The sequence below is a fragment of the Suncus etruscus genome, chromosome 13, assembly GCF_024139225.1.
Source record: "Suncus etruscus isolate mSunEtr1 chromosome 13, mSunEtr1.pri.cur, whole genome shotgun sequence".
NCBI classification, from domain to species: Eukaryota; Metazoa; Chordata; class Mammalia; order Eulipotyphla; family Soricidae; genus Suncus; species Suncus etruscus.
The window spans coordinates 682,209-708,138 of record NC_064860.1 but is presented as its reverse complement, the minus strand read 5'-3'; the positions used below and the strand labels follow the sequence as shown (position 1 = coordinate 708,138).

General features: G+C 41.9%; 1 protein-coding gene across 1 annotated transcript in view; it reads right to left on the bottom strand.

Moving 5' to 3' along the window:
* Positions 1 to 25,930, bottom strand: part of EIF4E (eukaryotic translation initiation factor 4E) — a 38,805-nt gene that overhangs the window by 3,720 nt on the left and 9,155 nt on the right. The window contains exons 2-6 of the mRNA XM_049785312.1: positions 23,429 to 23,535; positions 15,260 to 15,355; positions 9,779 to 9,842; positions 8,395 to 8,508; positions 24 to 163 (exon numbers count right to left, since the gene is read on the bottom strand). Coding sequence (XP_049641269.1) covers positions 24 to 163; positions 8,395 to 8,508; positions 9,779 to 9,842; positions 15,260 to 15,355; positions 23,429 to 23,535 — 521 coding nt within the window. The remainder of the gene's footprint in view (positions 1 to 23; positions 164 to 8,394; positions 8,509 to 9,778; positions 9,843 to 15,259; positions 15,356 to 23,428; positions 23,536 to 25,930) is intronic.

Genomic DNA, 25,930 nt, shown 5'->3' with positions numbered 1-25,930 from the left:
TATGTAAAGAGAGTGACGCTTACCCTATATGTGTGACCGCCTCTCTGTTTTCACATTCAGTAGTCCATATTGCTATCTTGTCACCTTTAGCTCTAACATTAACAACGGCTCCACACACATCATCACTGTAATCATCGAAAGATTCTCCAATAAGGCACAGCAGCTGAAAAAGATGATTCAATCCCGAATTACAGTCAATGAATTACAAAACAGCTAACTAAAAGTGTTTCCATTTCACCTATAGATCAGAAATTTTAAACTTAGTAAAAGGTGACTTTGGGGTATCAATGATATTCACTGATAAAGGCTTTCTATTCCAACTTAAAAAAAAAAGCATGGCTTGTTTACCCTAGAGCAGTTTGTATTTATTTAATGGACTGAAATAGCAACTTACGCTTTTTGTTTCCAGTATTTAATAAATACCACCTTTTGTGGGTGTAGGATATCTAAAATCTTTTTCTTGGCCAGGTATGAAACCCAGTGCCTCACACTTTTAAGGCATGTACTCTGAAACTAAAGCATATTCCCGCGCCCCCCCCCCCATTCATTTTAAGCCTAGACTAGTGGCATATATTTAGTATTATACAATAGAAACCACCACCCATCTCCAGAGCTAACGAAACTTTGCTAAAATAAAATGTCAATGTAGAATATAAATGATTATTTACTGAATCATTCCCCCAAAGCAAAATTAAATCTTACAAATTAATCCTTCAGGGACAGAACAAGAGATAAGGGAGGCACTGGTTCCCTCAAGCACCGCCAGGGGTCTCCAAAGCAGGCCATAGAATAGGCCCTGAGCCTATCAAGGCACTTGTCCACCCCTCGAAAGGTATCAACACCCCCCTCCCACATGATACACATGCACACATAACATATACCGCTAGGAGTATGAATGCTGAGGTAGGAGTAAACCTTGAGCACGGCCAGGATTCCAGGCTAGTACACAGGTCTTGTATGTGGAGTTCCCTGGTTCAATTCCCTGTACTGCATGGCTGGCCCAGCACTGCCAGAGTGGTATGTCCTATACCCCACACAAAGCCTCCAGTAATGGCCCACAGATCACCTTTTGAGTAAGTGGCTTAGAGTTAAATTCCTTGTAACACAGCTAATGCCAAATGTGTTCACTGACTTTGCCACAACAAAGCATGTAGTGTCTCTGGTATATCACAACAAGAAGACACCCCAAATTATCACACAAATAACTGAAAAAGGGAAAGGGGTACATGAAAAATACACCTGTTTTGTATTTTGTTCTTGGGCCACACCCAGCAAAGATCAAGGGTTACTCCTGACCCTGCACTCAGGAATTAATTCTGGTGATACTTAGGGGCCAAAATGAATGCTAGCGATCAAACCTGGGCCAGTCACATGCAAAGCAAACTATTGCTCTACTCCCAATAAACCTGCCATTTTATTTTATTTTATTTTTGTTTTGGAGCCACACCCCACAGTGCTCAGGGGTTATTCCTGGTTCTGTGCTCTCCCCCTGGCAGGCTAGGGGGACCATATGGGATCCTGGGACTCGAACTGGGGTCCACCCAGGTCAACCCGTGCAAGGCAAATGCCCTCTGGCTATATATATACCTATATCTCCAGTCCTATACCTGCAATTTTAAAAAGCAAGTAAAGAAGTCAAACTCTCACTGTTTGCAGATGACATGGTGCTCTATTTAGAAAATTCGAAGACTCTACCAAAAGCTTCTAGTAAAGTGGCAGGCTACAAAATTAACACATAGAAATCCATGGCATTTTTATATAAAAATAAAGACTTGGGACCATATGGGACGCCAAAAACCACACCAAAAAAAAAAAAAAAAAAGACTTGGGGCCAGAGTGATAGCACAGTGGAAAGGCATTTGCCTCGCACACTGCCAACCTGGGATGGACCCGGGTTCGATCCCTGGAATCTCATATGGTCCCTTGAGCCTGCCAGGGTTTCTGAGTGCAGAGCCAGGAGTAACCCGAGTGCTAAAGGGTGCAACCCCAATAATAATAAAGAACAGAAAGAGATATTAATAAAAACAATCCCATTGACAATTGTGCCTCAGAAAAACAAGTCAACTTAAGTAAAGAGGTGAAGGACTTCTACTGCACTCCAAGAAATAAAAGAGGACATGAGAAAATGGAAACATATACCCTGATCATGGACTGGGAGAATTAACATAATTAAAATGGCAATCCTGGGGCCGGCAGGGTGGCACTAGAGGTAAGGTGTCTGCCTTGCAAGTGCTAGCCAAGGAAAGACTACGGTTCGATCTCCCGGCGTCCCATATGGTCCCCCCAAGCCAGGGGCAATTTCTGAGCGCTTAGCCTGAACATCAAACGGGTGTGACCCGAAAAACCAAAAAAAAAAAAAAAAAAAAAAAAAAAAAAAAAAAAGAAAAGGCAATCCTGGGCCAGAGTGATAGCACAGCAGTAGGGCATTTGCATGTAGCCAACATGGGACAGACCCAGGTTGGATCCCTGGCATCCGATATAATCCCCCAAGCCTGCCAGGAGCTATTTCTGAGCGCAGAACCAAGAGTAACTCGAGTGCTGCCAGGTGTGGACCCAAAACTAAACTAGTAATACTTCCCCAAGGTTTGTACAGATTTAATGCAAACCCTCTGAGGATAACTGTGACATTTTTAAAAGAAGTACATCAAATACTCTTAAAATTCGGGCCCAGGGGCCAGAGAGATAGCATGGAGGTAAGGCGTTTACCTTTCATGCAGAAGGTCATCGGTTCGAATCCCGGTGTCCCATATGGTCCCCCATGCCTGCCAGGAGCAATTTCTGAGCACGGAGCCAGAAAAAACCCCTGAGCACTGCCGGGTGTGACCCAAAAACCACAAAAAAAAAAAAAAAAAAAAAAAAAAAAAAAAAATTCGGGCCCAGAGAGAGAGCACAGCAGCGTTTGCCTTGCAAGCAGTCGATCCAGGACCAAAGGTGGTTGGTTCGAATCCCAGTGTCCCATATGGTTCCCTGTGCCTGCCAGGAGCTATTTCTGAGCAGACAGCCCAGGAGTAACCCCTGAGCACCGCTGGGTGTGGCCCCAAAACCAAAAACAAAAAACCTCTTATAATTCATTTGCAACAATAGATCCCCACAAAGAGCTAAAGCAATACTTTGGAAAAAAAAAAACCTTGAATCAGACTTGAAACCATTCCACGACATCAACATGACTAGGATCCAAAGGCTAACCACGGAACGGGAGAAATTACTCTCCCAATAGCCACTAGGTAAGGGGCTAATACCTAAGATAAAGGTGCAGACAGAAACTAACAAGAAGGGGTGAGAGCGACGGGCATTCGCCTTGCACGCAGCCAACCCAGGACGGATGGTGGTTCGAATGCCAGCGCCCCATATGGTCCTGAGCAGCCAGGAGTGATTTCTGAGTGCAGAGCTAGGAGTAACTCATGAGTGCTGCGCCGGGTGTGACCGCCCCCAAATATATATACCGTATTTTCCGGCATATAAGACGACTTTTGAAACCAAAAAAAGTCAACCAAAAATCGGGGGCCGTCTTATACGCCAAGTATATCCCGAAAAATGTTTCAATATGCTGCTAAACGAAAATTGTCTGAATATTGCCACAAAACAAATTTTCCAACTCGATCCTGCACCACTCACTGCCAGGCTGCTCAGACCACCTCTCTGACTCAGCCCATCCAAGCAGGCTTTTTGTGCATGGAAATTAGACAATGTTCTGTACCAAATCTACACTGTCAAAAGCTGCTCAGATTGGCCAGAGTCAAGAGGAAGTCTATGACAGTAGAACCTTTGAACCTTTGCTTGTTGTGATTGGCTCACTGTGGTACATACCGTTAGGGGGTTGTCTTATACGCCGGCAAATACAGTATAAAAGAAATTAACAAGAAAAAAATGTAACCCTATCTAAAGACAGAGAGATTGAACAGACATTTCCTCATGGAAGAAAGATGGACAAAAGGCTCATGAAAAAGTGGTCCATATCACTAATCATCATGTAGATGTAAATCAAAATAACAATAGGTATTGTCACACCACAGAGATTGGCACACATCACAAAGAACAAGAACCACCAGTGCTGGTGTGGATATGAGGGAAAAAGAGACTCATTCATCCTGGTGGGAATGCTTTCTAGTCCAGCTTTTTAGGAAAACAATATAGACATTTCTCAAAATAGTGGAAATTGAGCTTCCTTATGATTCAACAATTTTATAAAAATATAATTAATAATCAACACCAATAATATTGATTATTAGCACTAGTAATCAATATAATAAATAATAACATAATTTTTATATTATGTTTGTGTTTCTAGGATATATCCCCTAGGAGAGGAACTAAAACATAATATAAAATATTCTCTTTGCTTCCATGTTCGTCGCAATCTGTTTATAATAGCCAGAATATGGAAGCAATCCAACAACAGATGGGTGGCTAAAGAAACTGCGGTACATCTAAACAATGAAATACAATACATGGGCTAGAGAGATAGCATGCAGAAGGTCATTGGTTCGAATTCTGGTATCCCATATGGTCCCCCGAGCCTGCCAAGAGCAATTTCTGAGCGTGGAGCCAGGAGTGATCCCTGAGCGCTGCCGGATGTGACCCAAAAACCAAAACCAAAACCAAAACCAAAAAAGAAAGAAATACAATGCAGATGTTAGGGGAAAAAATGAAGTCATAACTTGTGCTTATAAATGGACATGGAAATTATGCTGAGTGAAATGAGTCAAAGGGAGAGGGATAGGGCCCAGAGAGAGAGCACAGTGGTGTTTGCCTTGCAAGCAGCCAATCCAGGACCAAAGGTAATTGGTTCAAATCCCGGTGTCCCATATGGTCCCCTGTGCCTGCCAGGAGCTATTTCTGAGCAGACAGCCAGGAGTAACCCCTGAGCACTGCCGGGTGTGGCCCAAAAACAACAAAAAAAAAAAGTTAAGAAGGGTCTACTATGAAAGGGACATGCATGGCACCCCTTCATTAAAGTTGTGCAAATCAGTGTCAGAAAAGAGAGGGGGGCCAGAGTGTGATATAGCACAGCGGTAGGGCATTTGCCTTGCACAAGGCCAACACTGGACGAATCCTGGTCTGAGTTCTAGCATCCTATATGGTCCTCGAGCCTTCCAGGAGCAATTTCTGAGTGCAGAGCCAGGAGTAAACCCTGAGCCCCACAGGATGTGACCCCCCCCCCACCAAAAGAGAGAATTAAAATGCCTGCCCCAGAAGCAGGCAGGGGAGGGGGAGTGGGAGGGAAGAGGGCATCAGGGAAGGTGAGTGAAAAACTGAACAGTGGCAGGAAATGCACACTTGTACGTTGGATTGTACATTGGATTACTGTAACTCAACCATGAACAACTTTATCTGTGAAAACAAACTGTAGTATGAACAACCTTGTAACCAAGGTGTTTAGATAAAAATAAATAAATAAATAAATAAGGGTCAAATGCTATCTTCCCAAAAAAGGAAAACAAACTACATTCAAACATTTTATTTTTTTTCTTTCTCTGCTGGAGACTGAGGACTCACGTTTATTTTGAAAGTCTGAATAGGGGTATCAACGGCTTTGTTTACTGTCTCTCCGTCTCCAAGCCACATTAAAAGATTTCTCATTTTTTCTTTTTTTTTTGGTTTTTGGGTCACACGCGGCAGTGCTCAGGGGTTCCTCCTGGCTCCATGCTCAGAAATCGCTCCTGGCAGTCTCAGGGGACCATATGGGATGCTGGAATTCGAACCACAGACCTTCTACATGCAAGGCAAAAACCTTACCTCCATGGTATCTTTCCGGCCCCTAATTTTCATTTCTTTTCTTTTTTGGTTTTTGGGTCACACCCGGCAGCACTCAGGGGTTACTCCTGGCTCCACACTCAGAAATCACTCCTGGCAGGCTCGGGGGATCATATGGGATGCTGGGATTCAAACCAATGACCTTCTGCATGAAAGGCAAATGCCTTACCTCCAAGCTATCTCTCCTGCCCCTAATTTTCATTTCTTAACTGAGACTATGATCCCTGCTCCTAAAAGTCTTTGAAACTGAACTAGAAAATCTCTTCGTACTAAGTCATAAAGTGGTAAAATATAAGTTATAAATTGAACAAAAAGTTCCAGATACATGGAGGCTGGAGCAATAGCACAACAAAAAGGCATTTTGCCTTGCGTGTGGCCAACAGAGGACGACGGACCCTGGCTCGAATCTCTGCATCCTATATGGTCCTTAGAGCCAGGAGCGATTTCTGAGCACAGAGCCAGCCAGATATGACCCAAAAAAAAAAAAAAAAAAAAAAAATCACACAGGTTTGATTCCTTCTAATTTTAAATAGAGACCACTAGTACTGGAAGAATAGGCATATGTCCACACACATGGCATATAGGAATGCAACCTCAAATCTACATACAAATCAGCAGTAGACAACTTGTGTTGTATGTGGGAGGGTCCTGGATTCCATTTCCACACACACACACACACACACACACACACAACAAAGGCAAAACTTAAGAACATTCAAACTCAGAGCCTCAGACATTCATGTGCTTGAGTCTCCCAAGCCCTGAATTCTTTTCTATTTTTTGATTAATAGTAATTTTATTTAAACACAAAATTTTAGTTGGGTTTCCGGCATCAAATATACACCACTCTTCACTAGTTAAACTTTCCCCCCACCAATTTCACCATCATTTCTCTCCTCCTTGATGCCCTGCCTGTCCAAGAGAATTCTATTTCTCTTGTCACAATAGTTGTTAATGCAGTTATTTAATTGCACTCACCACTCTTCATATCATGGGCTAGTAGTCTTTCTGGCCCTCACTTCTATTTTCCTTGGGTATTATTATCATACTGTCTTTTTTTCTTAAATCCCACAGATGAGTGAGACTATTCTGTGTCTGTCTCTCTTCTTCTGACTCATTTCATTCAGCGTAAGTCTCCATGTTCATTTACATACAGGCAAATTTCATGACTTTATTTTTTCTAACAGCTGAACAGTATTTCAGTATAGATGTACCAGTTTCCTTAGCCACTCATCTGTTGCCGGGCAACTGGATTGTTTCGGACATCTTGATGTTTCCAGATTCTGACTATTGTAAACAGCGCTGCAATGAACATGGAAACGCAGATCCCAGGGACCAGAGCAATAGCACAGCGGTCGGGCATTTGCCTCGAATGTGGCCAACCTAGAAGGACCCTAGTTAGATTCCCGGCATCCCAGAGGGTCCCGGACCTGCCAGGTGCAATTTACAGAAAAAGAACAAGTGCTGGTACGGAGGTGACAGAGCTAGGAGCAACCCGAGCACCGCCGAGTGAGTGCAGAGGCCATTTTTTGGTATTGTGTTTTGTGTTCCTAGGGCATATCCCTAGTAGTGGTATTGCTGGGTCATAAGGGAGCTCAATTTTATTTTTTGCTTTTTTTGGGTCACACCCTGAGGCGCTCAGGGGTTACTGCAGGCTCTCTGCTCAGAAATCACTCCTGGTAGGCACGGGGGACCATATGGGATGCTAGGGTTCAAACCAACATTGGTCCTGGGTCAGCCGCTTGCAAGGCAAACACCCTATTGCTATGCTGTCTCTCCGGCTCCTCAATTTTAATTTTTTTGAGGAATATCCATATTGTTTTCTAGAAAAGTTGGACTAGATGACAATCCCACTAGCAGTTAATGAAAGTTCCTCTCTCTCCAAATCCATACCAGCACTTCTTGTTCTGTAATATGTGCCAGTGAACTCCATTCTAGAATCATACATTATCTCAGGTGCCCGATATTTCCTAATATTTCAGAACTCTGATATATTTTTTTAAATAATACTGTTTTATTGGGGGCACAGGGGGTGATATTAAAATGTGAATGTAACAGGCTTGGAACAATAGTACAGAAAGTAATACAGGAAGATTTTTTTTTTTTTTTTGGTTTTTGGGCCACACCCGGTGACGCTCAGGGGTTACTCCTGGCTATGCGCTCAGAAGTCGCTCCTGGCTTGGGGGACCATATAGGACGCCGGGGGATCGAACCGCGGTCCGTCCTAGGCTAGCGCAGGTAAGGCAGGCACCTTACCTTTAGCGCCACCGCCCGGCCCAATACAGGAAGATTTAATCCCAACAACCAATATGACACCCCCCCACCTAAACCCTGCCAGAAGTAATCCTAAACACAGAACCAGAAGTAGACCTTAGTTAGCATAAGCAGGTGTGGTCATTAAACAAAAAAAATACTGAAATCGATGGAGTAAAAGGTATGAAGTCAATTACCATTCTCATTTGTGGGGAGACTTTCTGAAATAGCTGTCAAATATACAGAATGACAGACCAAAATGACTACTGGCAGAGATTTTCCACAGTGGGCAGATAACTCTTCAATTTCCTACCCCTTCAATTAATGGGAAAAATAACTCAAAACAAGTGAGTATTCTACAAGTGCTTCCTAATTTTAGGACCTTACTGTTTCTAGCCAGAAGCGATCAAGGTCACTTCTTCTCTGCTGTTTGTTCAATGTAATTAACCATCGTCCCCCTCGTTTGTTTTTCTCATCTTCCCACATAGGCTCAATACCATCCTGCAAGGGTAGAAGACAACAATATTAAGACAATGTTGATATTTTATCAAGTTGGAAACAATTTCAGGTTGAACACAATTAACAATCTACCAACATTTTACTTTATCTCCCACTGAATTTCTAATGATGTAATAGGGAAAATACATGGAACTCAAAAACCAAAGCCACAGAATTGTAAACTTTATAGAGTCCCAACATAGGAATTTCTTAACTAGCAAACTGGAGTTAATTTTAATCAGAGGCTCTTAAACAATTCAGGAAACAGCTTACCAAAGCTGCAAACATTTCTATAAGAGGAAATATGTATAATAATAATGTAATGGCAAAGTTCACAAATATCCCAACCTCCACTCACCTGGGAAAACACATTTTTTAATCTCATGAAACTATAAACCATGCATTAAGAATTCATGACAGGGCCGAAGCAATAGCACAGCGGTAAGGCATTTGCCCTGCACGCGGCCAACACAGGATAGACCCCGGTTCGAATCCTGGCATCCCATATGGTCCCCGAGCCTGCCAGGAGTGACTTCTGAGCATAGAGCCAGGAGTAACCCCTGAGCGTCCCTGGATATGACCCAAAAACCGAAAACAAGAACAAAAACATGACATTAAGAATTCAGGACAAATGCTAACATCCATCCCAATACAGAACTGAATCAAAGCTCTCCTTGAGGTCAATCACAATTATTTGCTAATAGACTCACATTTCTATTTATACTAGAGCAGTGCTTCTCAAATAGTGGGGCATGCCCCCCGGAGGGGGTGCGAGGCTACGTAAACGGGGGTGCGTTTGACCTTGGCAAATACTATTATAACAAGTTAAGCCCCGTGTTTATGTCTCTGGAGCTGAGAGTTGCTGTGTCCTGCTTCAAACACGGCTTCGAAAAGCTACGCATTGCAAAACGTGAGCATTGTAGCCATTAATCCAGACATCACCTCTGATTAAAAAAAAAAATCAGCTCAAATTATTTTATATATTTTTTTTTTGCAGGTTAGTTTTTTTTAATAAAGTTACTATTTACAGTCCTGCGCGGGGGGGGGGGGGCGGCACAAAAATGTTTTCTTCTTCCTAGGGGAGCATGACAGAAAATAATTGAGAAGCACTGTACTAGAGTAAGGCAAAATAAATTTATTATACAGCCTAGTAAAGCTAATTCCTTCCTCGAAGTAGGAGCATTAAATTTTTCTCAAGTTTGTCAATACTTAGTATGTGGATACTTAACAGCCAAGAGTTTTATAATATAATGAAATCACCAATTAAGCATACCTTAAAAAGTGAGTAGTCACAGCCAGGCATTAAATTACTAGATAACTGGATATGGTTGTATAAACTAGGTAAAAGAAAAAGAAAATTATAAACAGGGAACAGGTAACATACAATGTTTATAAGAATATGATGATAAACAGGAACGTTTGCAGTTTTTAAAGTATTTTTTGTTTGGGGGCCACATCCAGAAGTGCTCAGAGGTTACTCCTGAAATTACTCACAAGCTGATAATCCTTATGCATATGAAATGCTGGGGATCAAACACAGGTCAGCCGTGTGGCAAGTGGCAAACACCCTACTCACCGTGGTATCACTCCAGCCCCATGTTTGTGTTTTTCCATAAAGCCAAATGCTGAATAGATCTTAATAGTAGTCAGTTCAAGAACCAAAAATCAAAATCTCTCTCTCTCCTTTTTTTAGTTTTTGGGCCACACCCTGCGGCACTCAGGTGTTACTCCTTGTTCTGTGCCCAGAAATCACTCCTGGCAGGCTTGGGGACCATATGGGATGCTGGGGATTGAACCCAGGTTTGTGTCAGGTCAGCCACATGCAAGGCAAACCACCCTACCACTGCGCTCTCTCTCCAGCCCCACCAAAAATCTCTTGATATTCAAGAATATGTAAAGTTTTAGTCTAATAAAAATATGTTGCCATATTTGCCAAACTACACAAATATAAAAGGCAATATAAGCAGGTAAGACAATTTATGAGGCTGATGAGCAAATCTAAGCAGACTAAAAAGAAAAACCAAGGGGCTGGGCAGATCATATAGCCCAAGTTCAATACCCAGCACCCATATGGTCCCTTGAGAACTGCCAACAGGAACCATGACTGCAGAGCCAGGAATAAGCAAGCCCTGAATGCTGCTGGATATGAAATTCCCCCTCCAACTTCTGAAAGATAAATCAAGAGAAAGAGGCAAACTTTAATGAAGATGAATTTTCTGGGCCTGGATTCTGATTCAGTAGGAAAGCATGTACCTCACATGTGTAAACCACTCAGTTCATTCTCAGCACCTTTTTTTTTAAAAAAAAAAAAAAAACTGGATAATTTCCTGATCTAATTCAACAGTATTACTCTTAGAAGTATCCAATAGTGGGGCCGGCGAGGTGGCGCTAGAGGTAAGGTGTCTGCCTTGCAAGCGCTAGCCAAGGAAGGACGGTGGTTCCAGCGTCCCATATGGTCCCCTCAAGCCAGGGGCAATTTCTGAGCGCTTAGCCTGAAATAACCCCTGAGCATCAAACGGGTGTGGCCTGAAAAACCAAGGAAAAAATGAAAAAAAAAAAAAAAAAAAAAAAAAAAAAGAAGTATCCAATAGTAAAACCTATAAATGCTTATCAATTACTACTAGGCATTACCGGTCAGTTAGTATTCAGGGGAATTAAATTCCAGGTCTACTTTGGGAGTTCAGTTCCCTGAATAAGAAAACTCAAAAATCCATATTTGCAAACTATGCCAAAGTATCAATGTAGCAGCGACCCTTGGGGTGACAACTCAGTAGCCTAGAGCTAAAATACTACTGTTATTTTATTTTCAGAGGTCTTCCCTAAAGCAGTATGGTTAACAAAAATTGCCTGAAATGAAAGAATGCTGTGCCTTGTTTCCCAACAGCAGATGAAGAAATACAGATCTTATTGGCAACATGTGTATAGAACAAGAACAATGTGTTATTCTGTCAGATTCTCTTGGGGGAAATTTCAACCAAGTCTAGAAATATTTCAGTTTTAGAAGTCTGATATCCTCTGGAACACATTCCATGGGACACTATAATAAATCCAGCCTGGGTGGGAGAGCATAAACTAAGTAAGGTTTGTTGAACTTCTCTACCTAATGGTTACTCCAAATTACATTATATTGACAGTTTCAAGAGACAATGAGAGATCTGCAGAATGATAATAGTAACTAAAGAATGAGTACCATTATAAATTCATGGACAGTTGTAGAAATGACTGTTAATAAATTTCAAGGAAGAAAAACGCTAATGGTTCGTTTTGCTCTCTCTTTTCTTCTTTGTGGGTGGAGCAGAAGCTTCAAGTCCCAATCCTGGAATGCAGATCTGGAAGCAATGCCAACACAGCCAGGAAAACGTCCACCATGAGCTATTTGCTAGCTGGCCAACAGGCTAGCTATGATCTGACCCGAGGTGTTTATTGGGAAAAGAAGAACCACCCCTATGGGTTAGAACAGGTAGGGGAAAAGAATCCAGAGGTACTTCCAAGTCCATGAGTGACAAGCAAAAGCAAAAAAGAAATATCTTGAATCGCATAAAAACCGGCTACTCCAACAGTCGCTAACCCTTAGTAATGGTGAGAAATTATAACAATACATTGAAATCCTGAAAGATTAATGGCAGGTGACCAGTAAAATCTCAGACATAACTTAGACATTTCTAGGAGACTAAGAGTTCCTTTATATTGTAAATTATGAGATACAATCCACTGTGAAGAGATATGTTAATAAAGTATGGACCACATTCAAATCAGAAAACCAGTTAGAAGCAATACAGCCCATCAAACTAAATACTTATCTGATTCAGTGAAAAATGATTCAAGACCATTTACTAGCTCATCTCCCATAGGGAACTAGAAACTTTTTATACATTGTAGAAAATTCTTGAAAAAATAACAAGAGAAAAAAAAAATAACAAGAGATGAAAAAAGCTACCTTGTGACTAAAGGTAAAAGAAATTAATCTGAATTGAACTAGAAAACTAAATCTACAAATTACTAAGGGTTATATTTTTTAACAAATTAATGTACTTAATAATAAATATGAATGGATAGCACACAGAAAAGTAGTTTTTGTTTTTTCTGGGGTTACACCCAGCAGCGCTCAGAGGTTACTCCTGGCTCTACGCTCAGAAATTGCTTCTGGCAGGCTCAGGGGACCATATAGGATGCTGGGATTCGAACCACAATCCTTTTGCATGCAAGGCAAATGCCCTACCTCCATGCTATCTCTCCAGCCATCAAAAGTAGTTTTATTCTTTTTTTTTTTTGTTTTTTTTTGGGTCACACTCGGCATCGCTCAGGGGTTACTCCCGGCTCTATGCTCAGAAATCTCTCCTGGCAGGCTCGGGGGACCATATGGACGTCGGGATTTGAACCAACAACCCTCTGCATGAAAGGCAAACGCCTTACCCTCCATGCTATCTCTCCGACCCAAAAGTAGTTTTTTTGTGTTTTTTTTTTTTTGGTTTTTGGGCCACACCCGGCGGTGCTCAGGGGTTACTCCTGGCTGTCTGCTCAGAAATAGCTCCTGGCAGGCACGGGGGACCATATGGGACACCGGGATTCGAACCAACCACCTTTGGTCCTGGATCGGCTGCTTGCAAGGCAAACGCCACTGTGCTATCTCTCCGGGCCCCCAAAAGTAGTTTTATTCTGTTTGTCCTCTTGCTTAGAGAGTCTAACACACACTAAATGCCTCTTCTGGGAAAGGACTGCAAACATATAGGACACTGTGCTGGAAAGAGTATAAAGGTCAAGGAATTTGTTTAGCATGTTGGCTGCATGTGCAACACTGGTCTAAATCCTGGCACTGCATGCAACGTCGAGACAGGAGTGTTCCCAAAATAATACACACCAAAAAAACACAGGATAGTATTCTGCCTGAGTATCAAATACATGCATGAATTTCCTATTCACAATCTGTTTTTATGTGTGCAGAATATACTCAGAGGGCAAGATCAGGACTGTTTTGAAGTGGCAATGTGCTGTGCATAGTCAAAATCGCTACCCCAGCACTACTGGGTATGGCCCTGCTAAGCCCCTCAGCACTACCTCATACAAACTGGTATGCCCACACCACCAAGTTGAGTATTCCCAGAAATAGTGCATACCCCATGGTACAGGAAAGAGACCCATCCCTTGTTGCCCCATAAACAAACAAACAAAAAATACACAACATGAGTAATACACTAATTAGTAATTAGTACCACTCATTATTGATGAAGTATTTGCATGATTAAAATTTTGTACTCTGAGGAGCTGGGTAGGTACACTTCCTAGGTTTGATCCCTGACATTCTACATTGTCTCCCAAGCTTGCCAGAAAAAAATTCCTTTTTTTTTTTTTTTGGTTTTTGGGCCACACCCGGCGGTGCTCAGGGGTTACTCCTGGCTGTCTGCTCAGAAATAGCTCCTGGCAGGCACAGGGGACCCTATGGGACACCGGGATTCGAACCAACCACCTTTGGTCCTGGATCGGCTGCTTGCAAGGCAAACGCCGCTGTGCTATCTCTCCGGGCCCCAGAAAAAATTCTTAAGCCAAGAGCCATCAGTAAGTCCTGAGAGCAGCACCAGGTGTGGCCCACAAGTCAATCAGTGCTTGTTGTAAATCAGAGATGGTACATCATGTAAGGCAATTGCCTTATATGCAGTGGACCTAGATTTGACCTGCCAGAAATGCTTCCCCCAAATTAAAAAAACTTCTTCAAAATATTTTATAGGGAGACAAGAGAGTCAGTTTAGCAGGAAAAATACTTGCCTTGCATGCACACAGGGCTCTATCCCCAGCACCCTGGATGGTCCCTGAGCACCACCATGAGTGATTCCTTAGCAGTCAGAAAGCATGAAGCACAGCACGCTGTGCTCCCAAAACAAAACAAACACCTTACAATTTATAATTGTGATTTATACATAGGCTCTGACCCTTAAAAGTCATTAAGTTTAATCCTCAAAACATCAAAAAAATATTTCAATACTTGGTCACAAAAGTATGATTTAATAAACTATCAACAAATATACTATTGAATTTTGAGCACTGTATTACAGAAACCCCAGATAATATACAGTAAACAATATGCAGAAAAAGGGACCTTAAAAAGTTCAGGAATATGACAAAAGAATCTAGGCAAGAACTCTTATAAGAAGTAGGGAGTTTGCCTTCCAAGTGCTGGCCCAGGTTTGATCCACCAGGGCGTACCATATGATCATCGCCTGAACACTGCCAGGAGTGAGTACTGAGTAAAGCACCAACAGTAATAAGCCCTGAGCATCAACAGTTGTGGCCACCCTCCACCTCCCTGAAAAAATATATATGTAAACAATGGCATAAGGGGACAGACGCAAAAATATCAAAAATTCTAGGTATAATAAAGTATTCTCGGGGCTGGAGAGATAGCACAATGGTAGGGTTTTTGCCTTGCACATGGCCAACCCGGGACAGACCCAGGTTCGATTCCTAGTATCCCATATGGTCCCCCGAGATTGCCAGGAGTAATTTCTGAGCACAGAGGCAGGAGTAACCGCTGAGCACTGCTGAGTGTGGCCCCAAAACGAACCAACAAAAAGGATTCTCAGGCAAAGGATAACCAGTGACAAGGAACAGACCATGTATTTCAGGAACAAAGGATGACAATATTAAACTTTCCAAAAGAATAACCACTAATGACAAAAATTGTGAAATGGACAAAATGGAGATAGCTCTTCTACACATAAAATTTAAGTATACAATAAGTCATCTGAAAATGGTTACTTACGCCCAAAAGTCTTCAACAGTATCAAACTTAGAGATCAGCCGTAGATTTGCTTGCCAAGTTTTGCTTTTATCATTTTTAAAAAACCAGAGTGCCCATCTGAAAATAAAGTCAGAATAAATTGCAGTCTTACATTGTATAGCGAAAAATTTAAAGTGCCATTCAAAAATAAATAAAGTAGCCCATGCATAGATTAGAATCTGATAGTACGCTGAGAAAAATAAACCACTAAAAGGACAAATACTATCTTTTGACTGTACATATACATGGTACTTAACTGAGAAAGTAGAATGGTGGGTACAGAGACAGAAAGTAGGACTGGGGAAAAGTTGAGGAGTAATTGCTCCTTTAGTTCTCATGTCAGAAGATGAAGAAAGCAGCTGTAGTATATAGATTTTCTTGGGGCCAGAGAGATAACATGGAGGTAAGACGTTTGCCTCACATGCAGAAGGATGGTGGTTTGAATCCCAGCATCCAATATGGTCCCCCAAGCCTGCCAGAAGTGATTTCTGAGCAGAGAGCCCTGAACACTGCCGGTTGTGATCCAAAAACCAAAAAACCAAAAAACCAAACAAAAAAAAAAGTAAATCTGGGACAGAGGACAGAGAGATATGGTTCTAAAAGCTAGAGCATGTGCTTCTGCAAGCACTACCCCAAGCATTGCTGGGTATGATCCCTTTGGTTATTAAAAAAAAAGCAGACTTTGTTTTCGTATTCTACAATATTTACTAATTTAAGGTTATCCTACAGTGGCAGATTATGAGTAGCTTTCTTGCTTTCATTGAAATGGTACATGTTTTGTGTTGGACAATTCTTATAGGCTACCATGCATCAAGAGATATTACCAGGACGGGATGCAGCTCAGCAACAGAGCACTTGCCCTGCACGTGTGAAACCCTGGATCAGATCCCTGATATAATAAAGAATCAAGGGGCCAAAGCAATAGAACTGGCAGGATACTTGCAATGCATCGGACTGATCCAGGTTTGATCCCCAGTACCACAAAAGGTAACCCCACCACCAAGCCCACCAGGAGTTGATACTTGATTTAGCTATCTATTTTTGTTTTGGCTCGGTTTTGATGTTTGGGTCACACCTGTTAGCACTCAGAGGTTAGTTACTCTGCCTCTGCACTCAGAAATTACTCCTGGAAGGCTCTGGAGAGCATATAGAATGCCAGAAATCAAATATGGTTTGGTTGCATGCAAGGCAAGTGCCCTACTTGCTGTGCTATTGCTCCAGCTCCAGGAGGGATCCTTGAGTGCAAAGGCAAGAATAAGCCCTAAGAATCAATGTGTGCACTCCCCCACCCCACTAAGTTAAGTTTTAAAAAAGGAAAGTTAATTTCGGAAAATTTACGATTATCTGAAGAACTTATGAGTTATTTAAATTCTCAGTATGGCTTGCAGCTCCCTAGGAATCAGGACAAGCTAAGAACCATTCTTAACTGATGAACAAATATAAACGGTTTTCATAATTATAAGACATTAATTTTTATGGCTTGACATTGCTTTAATATTGCAAAGATCAGTGGAGGAAAGATCTGCTTTATTAAGTATCATGACAGGCAGGCACCAAATTATACTTGCGATCAACTCTCACAACAACAGCTTCAGCCTCTGTGGTCTAGACTGAAGGTCCACCAGAAAGGGGACTTGCCTTGCATGAGCCATTCTAACATTAATTCCCTGTCACTCTGTATCACCTTTGATCTTGCCAGGACAAAGCCCCAAGCACTGCTAGATGTGGTTCCAAAGCAAAGCACAAAAGAGTGAGCCCAGAACACCCAGGTGGCTCAAAATAAATAAATAAATCCTTGTCACAGGGCTCTGCGGGGGCAAGGGATTTTTGGGTATTCTGATGGTGAAGTGAGGCAACTGTGTACACCAAGATCAATAATACATTTTCTGAACTACAATATATTAGGAACAAATAAAATCTCTGGGAGAGCTAATGTAATTAGACTTGGGAAAGATGCTGGAAACAAAGGTTTTAACTTACTCTATTTCCATTCACGAAATGGAATTTACCTGAATTATTCCTCAAAGTCCTCAAATAACCAAATCCAGATTTCATCACCTGTGTTTCCCTATGTGTTATTAAAAAGTGTTTTCCCATTTGGTAATCTTCATCCTTGTAACCTTTCATATCTGGAAATCTTCCCTTAGAATAGGTCTTCATATAAAATATAAAAAAAACCAAAACCCCACAACAAAAAAAAATTGCATTTACTTGTAAACTGCTTAACAGCTGGTGGGTTGGCTGACAGGGCTGCCCAAGAAAAGCAAAAGCAGATATAATGAGGTACATTTTCAATGAATAACCACCACAGATCATGTGATCTGCTCTAGCAGCCCAGTCACCTGTTCCCCAATCTCCCCTCCTTAGAGACAAACCAGGGCAGTCCTCCCATGAATTGAGGGCTTCAGCTATATCGATAAGCACCTCAAAGAACAGACAAAACAAACAAACCAAAAAACAAAAACAAAAACAAAACAAAACAAAAAAACTAAAACAAACAAACAAAAATCACGCCATGGTCTTGAATTAAGAAACATGGTATAGCACATAACGAAAGAGAAGAAAGAAAAAAATAAATAAATATAATTGGGGACAACACTTTCAATAATCGCACCCAAACAGAAAAATCGACCAAAATAGATAAATAAATCAAAAATAATAATAACAATAATAAATAAAGGTAATATATATATTTATATAAAAAATAACCAAGATTTTGTGCTTTTTGTATTTGTTTTTTCCCTCCTGCCCTGGCACAGTAAATATTGGGGTCATTCGAAAAGGAATTCACTTGGCCTAAGAGATATGGGGTTTCTCTGTCCTTGGAGCATACTGTCATGGGATCAACTCTAGACTTTGCTCATGATCAGGATCCTTTACTTTCCCGATGGCGTTTTTTTTTTTTTTTTTTTTTTTGGTGTGTGGAAGACTTCTGCTCTATGTTTAGAGGTCTCAGTATCTGCACAGATCCTGAGGTGGGACTTATGATGAAGTCAGTCTTTGTATTAAAGTCTTTGTATTAAAAGATGAAGTCAGTCTTTGTATTAAAGACTTTGTTTAAAGTCCTATGAATGTATATGTGTGATTAAAATGGCTTTTTCTGTTTGAAAAAAAAAAATAAATAAAAACCATTACAAAAAAAAAAAAAAAAAAAGATCCATCCTAGGTTACAACGTGCAAGGCAAATACGTGTCACCACTCTGGCCTCCCACCAACACATTTTGATTCCAGTATTTTTGATATGTGCCATCCTCACTGGTGTAAGTTAATATATCATTGTTGTGTTGATTTGGGTTTCCCTAATCATAAGTGATGATGAGCATTTTTTAATGTGCCTGTAGGCCATCTGTTGATCTTCTTCGGAGAGTCTGTTCATTTCCTCTCAAAGTTTTTGATGGGGTAAATTATTTCTTTTCATTAAACATTGAACTTCTTTTTGGGGGGGGACACCCGGCGGCGCTCAGGGGTTACTCCTGGCTATCTGCTCAGAAATAGCTCCTGGCAGGCACGGGGGACCATATGGGATGCCGGGATTCGAACCAACCACCTTAGGTCCTGTGTCGGCTGCTTGCAAGGCAAACGCCACTGTGCTATCTCTCCGGCCCCAACACTGAACATTCTTTATGTACATGTTGCTGAATTTTAAACCTCCCTGCTGTTTCTTTAGAAGTAATATTATTTGATTTTTTATACCAGACTTATTGGCTTAAAAGAAGTCTACCCATTTTAGCTCATACATAACACAACTTGATCTACTCATCTAATTTGGGCACTTGGGTTGTTTCTATATCTCGGCTAGAGTAAATTGTGCTGAAATAAAGATGGCTGTGCAGATAAAAAAAAAAAAAAAGAATAGGTCTTCATTTTATTCTTTTTAATTTTTGGCCCACATTTATCTTCATTTTGATTCCAGGCACCACAAGGCCTGCTGAGTTTTGTTTGTTTGTTTGTTTTTTGGGTCACACCCGACCGCTCAGGGGTTACTCCTGGCTCCAGGCTCAGAAATCGCTCCTGGCAGGCTCGGGGGACCATATGGGACACTGGGATTTGAACCGATGACCTTCTGCATGAAAAGCAAACGGCTTAACTCCATGCTATCTCTCTGGCCCCAATTTTTGGTCCACACTAAGTGCTCAAACTTACCCCTGCCTCTGCTCAGAGATCACTACAGGTAGGCTCAGGTGACCATATATATGGGGTGCCAGGGACTGAACCCAGATTGGTGGCATGAAAGGCAAGTATCCTGCCTACTATACTACCCCATAATTTAATAGCTATTGCTACTAAATTGTTATTGTCAAGTTAAGACATATACTTATATTTCATACCAACGTATTATAAACTCAATGAGATGGGTCTGGTTTATTTTACTAACCATGAGCTTTAGATACACTCTTTCTTTGGTTTGGGAATCATACCCTACAATGTTAAGGAGCTACCCCTTGCTGTCGAGGTAGGATTGGTCCCTGCAGTGTTCAGAAGACCCAATGGTACCTGATACCTACATATAAAGCATATGCTCAGTCTACGGAGCTGGGGAAGAGTGCAAATAGCTCAAGAGACTGACTGAATATATACTTTGTGGGTCTGAAAGAGTACTATGGGCAGGACAACTGTGCAAAAAGCACACCCGGGTTTGACCCCCAGCATACCATATGGTCTTCTAAGAACCACTAGGAGTGATCGACGAAATGCATAGTTAAGAGCAACCCCTGAGCTTTGCCAGAATTGCATTCCCATACATCTCCTTCTCCCTCTTTCTCTTCCTCCTCTCCTACTAATCATTTCACTCAAAATACATTCTTTGCGCACAGAAGCCCTGTGGGTAAGATCACTGGCATGGCATAATCACCCCAGCATTGTCACAAGTGCTCCTCCCCTAAAAATGTAAACATTATATATATGGAACACATTATGTTCCACAGCATTTAAGGAAAATAAAACACCTTGATAAAACCATTTCCATTAGGGCCTAGAGAGTACAGCAGGAAGGGAGCTGGCATGCCTTACTCATGGCTGAGTTGAAACCGTGGCATGCATCCATCCCATTTGGTCTCCTGAGCACCGCCAGGAGTCGCTCCCGAGTATCCACCGGTTGTGACCCCCAAACAAACAAAAATAATGACAATTTCATTAAACGTCCACCAGTGACATCTGCACAAAATGCTTTGGCAAGGGACCAGAATTGTGGTTCAGATGAGGGTGAAAATTCCTTAACAAGCCTGAGACCCTGGGGCTGGAGAGAGTGTACAACAGTAAGGCATTTGCTTGCATGCAGCTGAACCAATAGGGACCCGGTTCAATTCGGGTCCCGACTCCTATATGGTCTCCCAGCCTGGCAGCAGTAACTCTTGAGCACCGGGTGTGCTGGGTGTGGCCCACAGACCAATCAATCAATCGTTAAAAAAAAAAAGTGTGAGACTCTGAGTTTAATACCTATACTGCATTGCTCCCTCCCCACTGCTCAGGGGGTCCCCACAACAAAAGCAACATAATTATCATGTGGAATGTAAAAATAAAAAGGTTGGTTTTAGGGGCCGGGCGGTGGTGCTGGAGGTAAGGTGCCTGCCTTGCCTGCGCTAGCCTAGGACGGACCGCGGTTCGATCCCCCGGCGTCCCATATGGTCCCCCAAGAAGCCAGGAGCAACTTCTGAGCGCATAGCCAGGAGTAACCCCTGAGCGTCACAGGGTGTGGCCCAAAACCCCCCCCCCCCAAAAAAAAAAGGTTGGTTTTATGGGGTTGAACACCACTTTTACTATAAAAAGTGAGTGACTAGCCATGGCTAAGAGTAGTGAACTTATAGCCCAATAGGGACTTCTCAAGAAAGGAAAAATCAAAAGCAGCCTCCAGGGCTAGAAGATTTAGTGGCTAAAGTGCCTAGTTGTAAAGATGAGTTAAGTTCCTGGTGCTGCCAGGTAAACCATGCAAGATCCTGAAAGCTCTGCTATTTGTGGTCCTTAGCATTCAAGTAATTCTGGCAGCAGTGTATCCACATTACACATCAAGGGTGCAACCCCCACAACCACGTGATACCAGACACCTCCAACAAGCACTACACCAGAGAGTCTGTGAGCAGCACCGACTAGGCATGTGTGTGACTCCCTGTTACTGAAACGTCAACAGGAAGAGACAGGGGTTAAAGAAAAAGAAAGTCACATGTGCCAAGTGAGAAGTGGGAAATCTGCTGTAGTCTGCTGTCTGATTCCTGGGCATCACAGTCAGCCAGACACCATAACCAGAAAGTACCAACCTTGGTGAATAGCTTTTTGCACACCAGTGACCACCCACCCCGAGTAAGTACTAGAATTAAAGACTATGACAAAGCCAGACTTGTGTGCATTCCCTACTCATCAGAGTAATACCAACAAAAGGAAGGGAAGGAAAACTAAAAGGAATACATTTACATGTACCACTCAGTTTAACAACTCACAGAACTTCACATCTGTTGAGACTGCAAAATAAGGAGCTGTATTATTATTTTTTGTGTGGGGGTAGGGGGTTGGGCCACACCTAGTGAAGCTCAGGGATTACTCCTGGCTATGTGCTCATAAACTATTCCTGGCTTGGGGAACCATATGGGACACTGGGGTAATCACACTGCGGTCCGTCCTAAACGAGTGCGTGCCTTACAGCTGGCACCACCACTCCAGCCCCAAGGAGGCGTATTATTGATACTCTATCATGGTCAGTGTCAACATTTAGGAGATCCACATAATTGAAGCATTCTCCAAATGACCAGTGGTGTGCAAAGCCATGAATGAGAACAATTCATCTAAAATACAAAGTATCTGGATCCAACACAGTATATATTTTTGTTTTCGTGTCACACCTGGCAGTGCTCAGGGGTTATTGCTGGCTCCAGGCTCAGAAATTGCTCCTGGCAGGCACGGGGACCATATGGGACGTCGGGATTTGAACCGATGACCTCCTGCATGAAAGGCAAACGCCTTACCTCCATGCTATCTCTCGGGCCCCCAACCCAGTAAATTTTAATAATATATGGTTTCTGATTCCATATGGCAGCTGACCTATAAGAAAATATCAATGTTTGGAGCAATAGTTCAGAAGGTAGGATACTTGCTTTGCACACAAAGGAAAGGGATTCCCTCCCCAACACCCCATACCTCTAGGCCCCCAGGAATAAATCCCTGAGTGCAAGAGTGATGAGCACGGCCACTGCCCCCAAATCAAAAGAAAATAAAAAACACCTTAACATAAAGAACAATAGCAATTTTTAAGACTACTGAATTTATTTTGTTTTTTTGGGTCACACCCGGTAGCACTCAGGTGTTACTCCTAGCAGGCTGGAGGGACCATACGGGATGCTGGGATTCGAACTACTGTCCTTCTGCATGTAAGACAAATGCCCTACCTCCATGCTATCTCTCCGGCCACAAGAGTACTAAAATTTTTATGCTTTTCTACTCACTCATTAAAGTTATCCAATCTTTGTCATCATCTACACTCTAACCCAGGGGTCTCAAACTTCTGGGCCGCAAATGGCCCTCCGTACAACATTTTGTGGCCCTGCCCTAGAGGAATCTTTTTTTGTTTTGTTCTGTTTTAGTTGTCTGAGTCACACCCTCAATGTTCAAGGCTTACTACTGACTTTGCACTCAAGGATCACCCGGACTTTGCCTCCTGCGGCCCCCAGGTAAATTGAGTTTGAGACCCCTGCAACCTGTGATTTAGTTCTTAAATCATTCTATTTAGTAGTCATTTTGTAACTATCACACAATTTAATGAACAGTTTTTTTTTCATTTTATTCAGTAATCACATTTTAATTTTTTCCTAAAATTTTTTTTCATGATCACTGCTCCTTTACTCCAACCTAACCTACATCTGCACACTTCACAGTCAATTCTTCCCCCAAATTCCTCTTGGTGCTTTCATCCAAGTATTCTACCCTCAAAGTCTTTAATCCTTCAAATAATTAATTTACTATAATTTCAATAAGTACCAATAATTGGTAAATTTCAAACCAATCTCTTACCCAGTTTCTCTTCTCTGAAAGGAAAATATCTGGTCATGCAAGAGCAAATAAAATTAGTATCCTAAAATACTCCTAAACACTAGTCTCTACTTCAACTTTCTCTTCAACATCTGCCTTGCTGCCTATGAAAAAAGTCTATATGGACAAAAAGCTTACCTGTTCTGTAAAGGATGTTTAATATAATGTTCTGGATTAGCAACCTCCTGATTAGATTCTGTTTTCTCTTCTTCTGGAGGTGGGGGATTAGGAGTAGGGGTGGTTTCCTAGTAGAAAATAGTAAAACATTATTTTAAGTTCATATATAATAGTAATGTACTAAGTAACCCTGGACCTATGTGACCAATATCACAATGCAGAATTTTCTTTTTTGGGTCACACCCGGCAGTGCTCAGGGGTTATTCCTGGCTCCAGGCTCAGAAATTGCTCCTGGCAGGCACGGGAGACCATATGGGACGCCGGGATTTGAACCGATGACCTCCTGCATGAAAGGCAAACGTTTTACCTCCATGCTATCTCTCCGGCCCCGTACAATGCAGAATTTTCAATGAAGAATTTTATTAAAAGAAAAAAAAGCTGTATACCAGAGTGATAGTACGAGTGGATACAGTGTTTGCCTTGCATGTTGCGGCTGCAGATTCACTACCCAGCAGAGCCAGAAAAAACCCTAAGCACTGCCATTTGCCATTATGAGCAAAAAAGAAAAGGGGGGGGGGTGCCAGGATGTGGCAGAGTGCTATAGGTTTAAATATCCTGCACAGCACAATCCCTTAAGTGTGAGAGCAACCACAGAGCAGAGCTGGGAGGTGTCCAGATACTGAGGATGGTCCAAACACCAAAGAATTACTATAAAGAGTTGATGGTAATGATGGGACAGGAATGTAACTCAACGGTAGAGCATTTGCCTTGTATGTGTAAAGGCTTTGGTCCAATGTCTAAGATTGCCCATTCTTACTTCTATTCAACATACGGCGTAGCAATTAGGCAAGAAAAAGATTAAGGGCATCCAGATAGGAAAGGAAGGAGTTGGTCATGTTTTCACTAAATGCAGAAGATAAAGCATTTAGAAAATCCATTGGCCTGAAGTTATAGCACAGCAAGTAGTGTTTGTTTGCCTCGCACACGGCTGACCTGGGTTGGACCACCAGCATACCACATGGTTCCAGAACCTGTCAGGAGTAACTTCTGAGTGCAGAGCCAAGAGTAACCTGAGCCCCACAAGTGTGGTCCAAAAGCCAAAGCAACAACATAAAACTCTACATATTTGTATGATGGAAGGTAACAAAATTAAAATGTGAGGCTAGAATAATAGTATAGAAGGCAGGGCACTTGTCTTGGACGCAGCCAATCTGGGTTTGATCCCTGGCATCCCATATGGTCCCCAAGAGCGCCACCAGAAATAATTCCTGATTGTAGAGCCTGGAGTAACCAGCCCAGGATGACCATATTACTCCCTCCCTGCTCAAACAAAAAAACACAAAATTAAGATGAAACTCCATGCTTTTCTATATGCAAAAAATGAAATAGGTATAGAGATATGAATGGCAACACTTCCCAAAACATTATATAGTGGACAGAGCGATAGCACAGTGGGTGAGGCGTTTGCCTCGCACATAGCTGACCTAGGTTTTATCCCATATGATCCCTCTCCTGCCTGCCAGCAGCGAATTCTGAACGAAGAGCCAGGAGTAACCCGAGTGCCACCAGGTGTAGCCCCAAAACAAGCAAACAAAAACAAATCATATATACTTAATTCAGTTCTTTCAAGGATACCATGACATTTAAAAAAATAAATCAAATGTGTGTAATTCATTGGAACAATAAACTTTGCCCCAATAGTTAACGCAGTCCTCCAGAAAATGCAGATGAGAAGCATCACTTTTCTGCAAATTCAAACTATTACAAAGTGGTAGTGATTAAAACGGCATAATACTGGAACTGTAAAGACAGACCCTGAGGTATATGATTAGTTAATTTTCAATAAAGTAACAAAAAAATATGAAGTAGAACAAGGAAAGCCTCAATAAGTGGTAATGGAAAAAACGGTCACCACATTAAAAAAGCAAACTCAAGACTATTTTCTTTTTTAAAATATTTCTTTTTTTTTTTTTTTTTTTTTTGGTTTTTGGGCCACACCCGTTTGATGCTCAGGGGTTACTCCTGGCTAAGCACTCAGAAATTGCCCCTGGCTTGGGGGGACCATGTGGGATGCCGGAGGATCAAACCGAGGTCCTTCCTTGGCTGGCGCTTGCAAGGCAGACACCTTACCTCTAGTGCCACCTCACCAGCCCCCAAATTCTGTTTTCTATACCATGCATAAAGTCAAATCAAAATGAATTAATGACCATGGGCACATAAGTTGCCCGGGTACACGGTGCTCAGGGATTATTTACTCTTGGCTCTGTACTCAAAAATTACTCCTGGCAGGCTCAGGAAACCATATGGAAAGCTGGGGATTGAACCTGGTCAGCTGTATACAAGGCAAACACCCTAGCCATAGTGCCATTGTTCCAGCCCCAGAGCTCCCATTTATTAATTTATGAAGTATTTTCAACATTAAAATAACTTAAAATTAAAAGTAAAGTTACTCTGAAATTGTATCTTCTCTTTTAGTTTTTTGGTAAACTATAGAGGCATACCTGATACTTTCTTTCTTTTCTT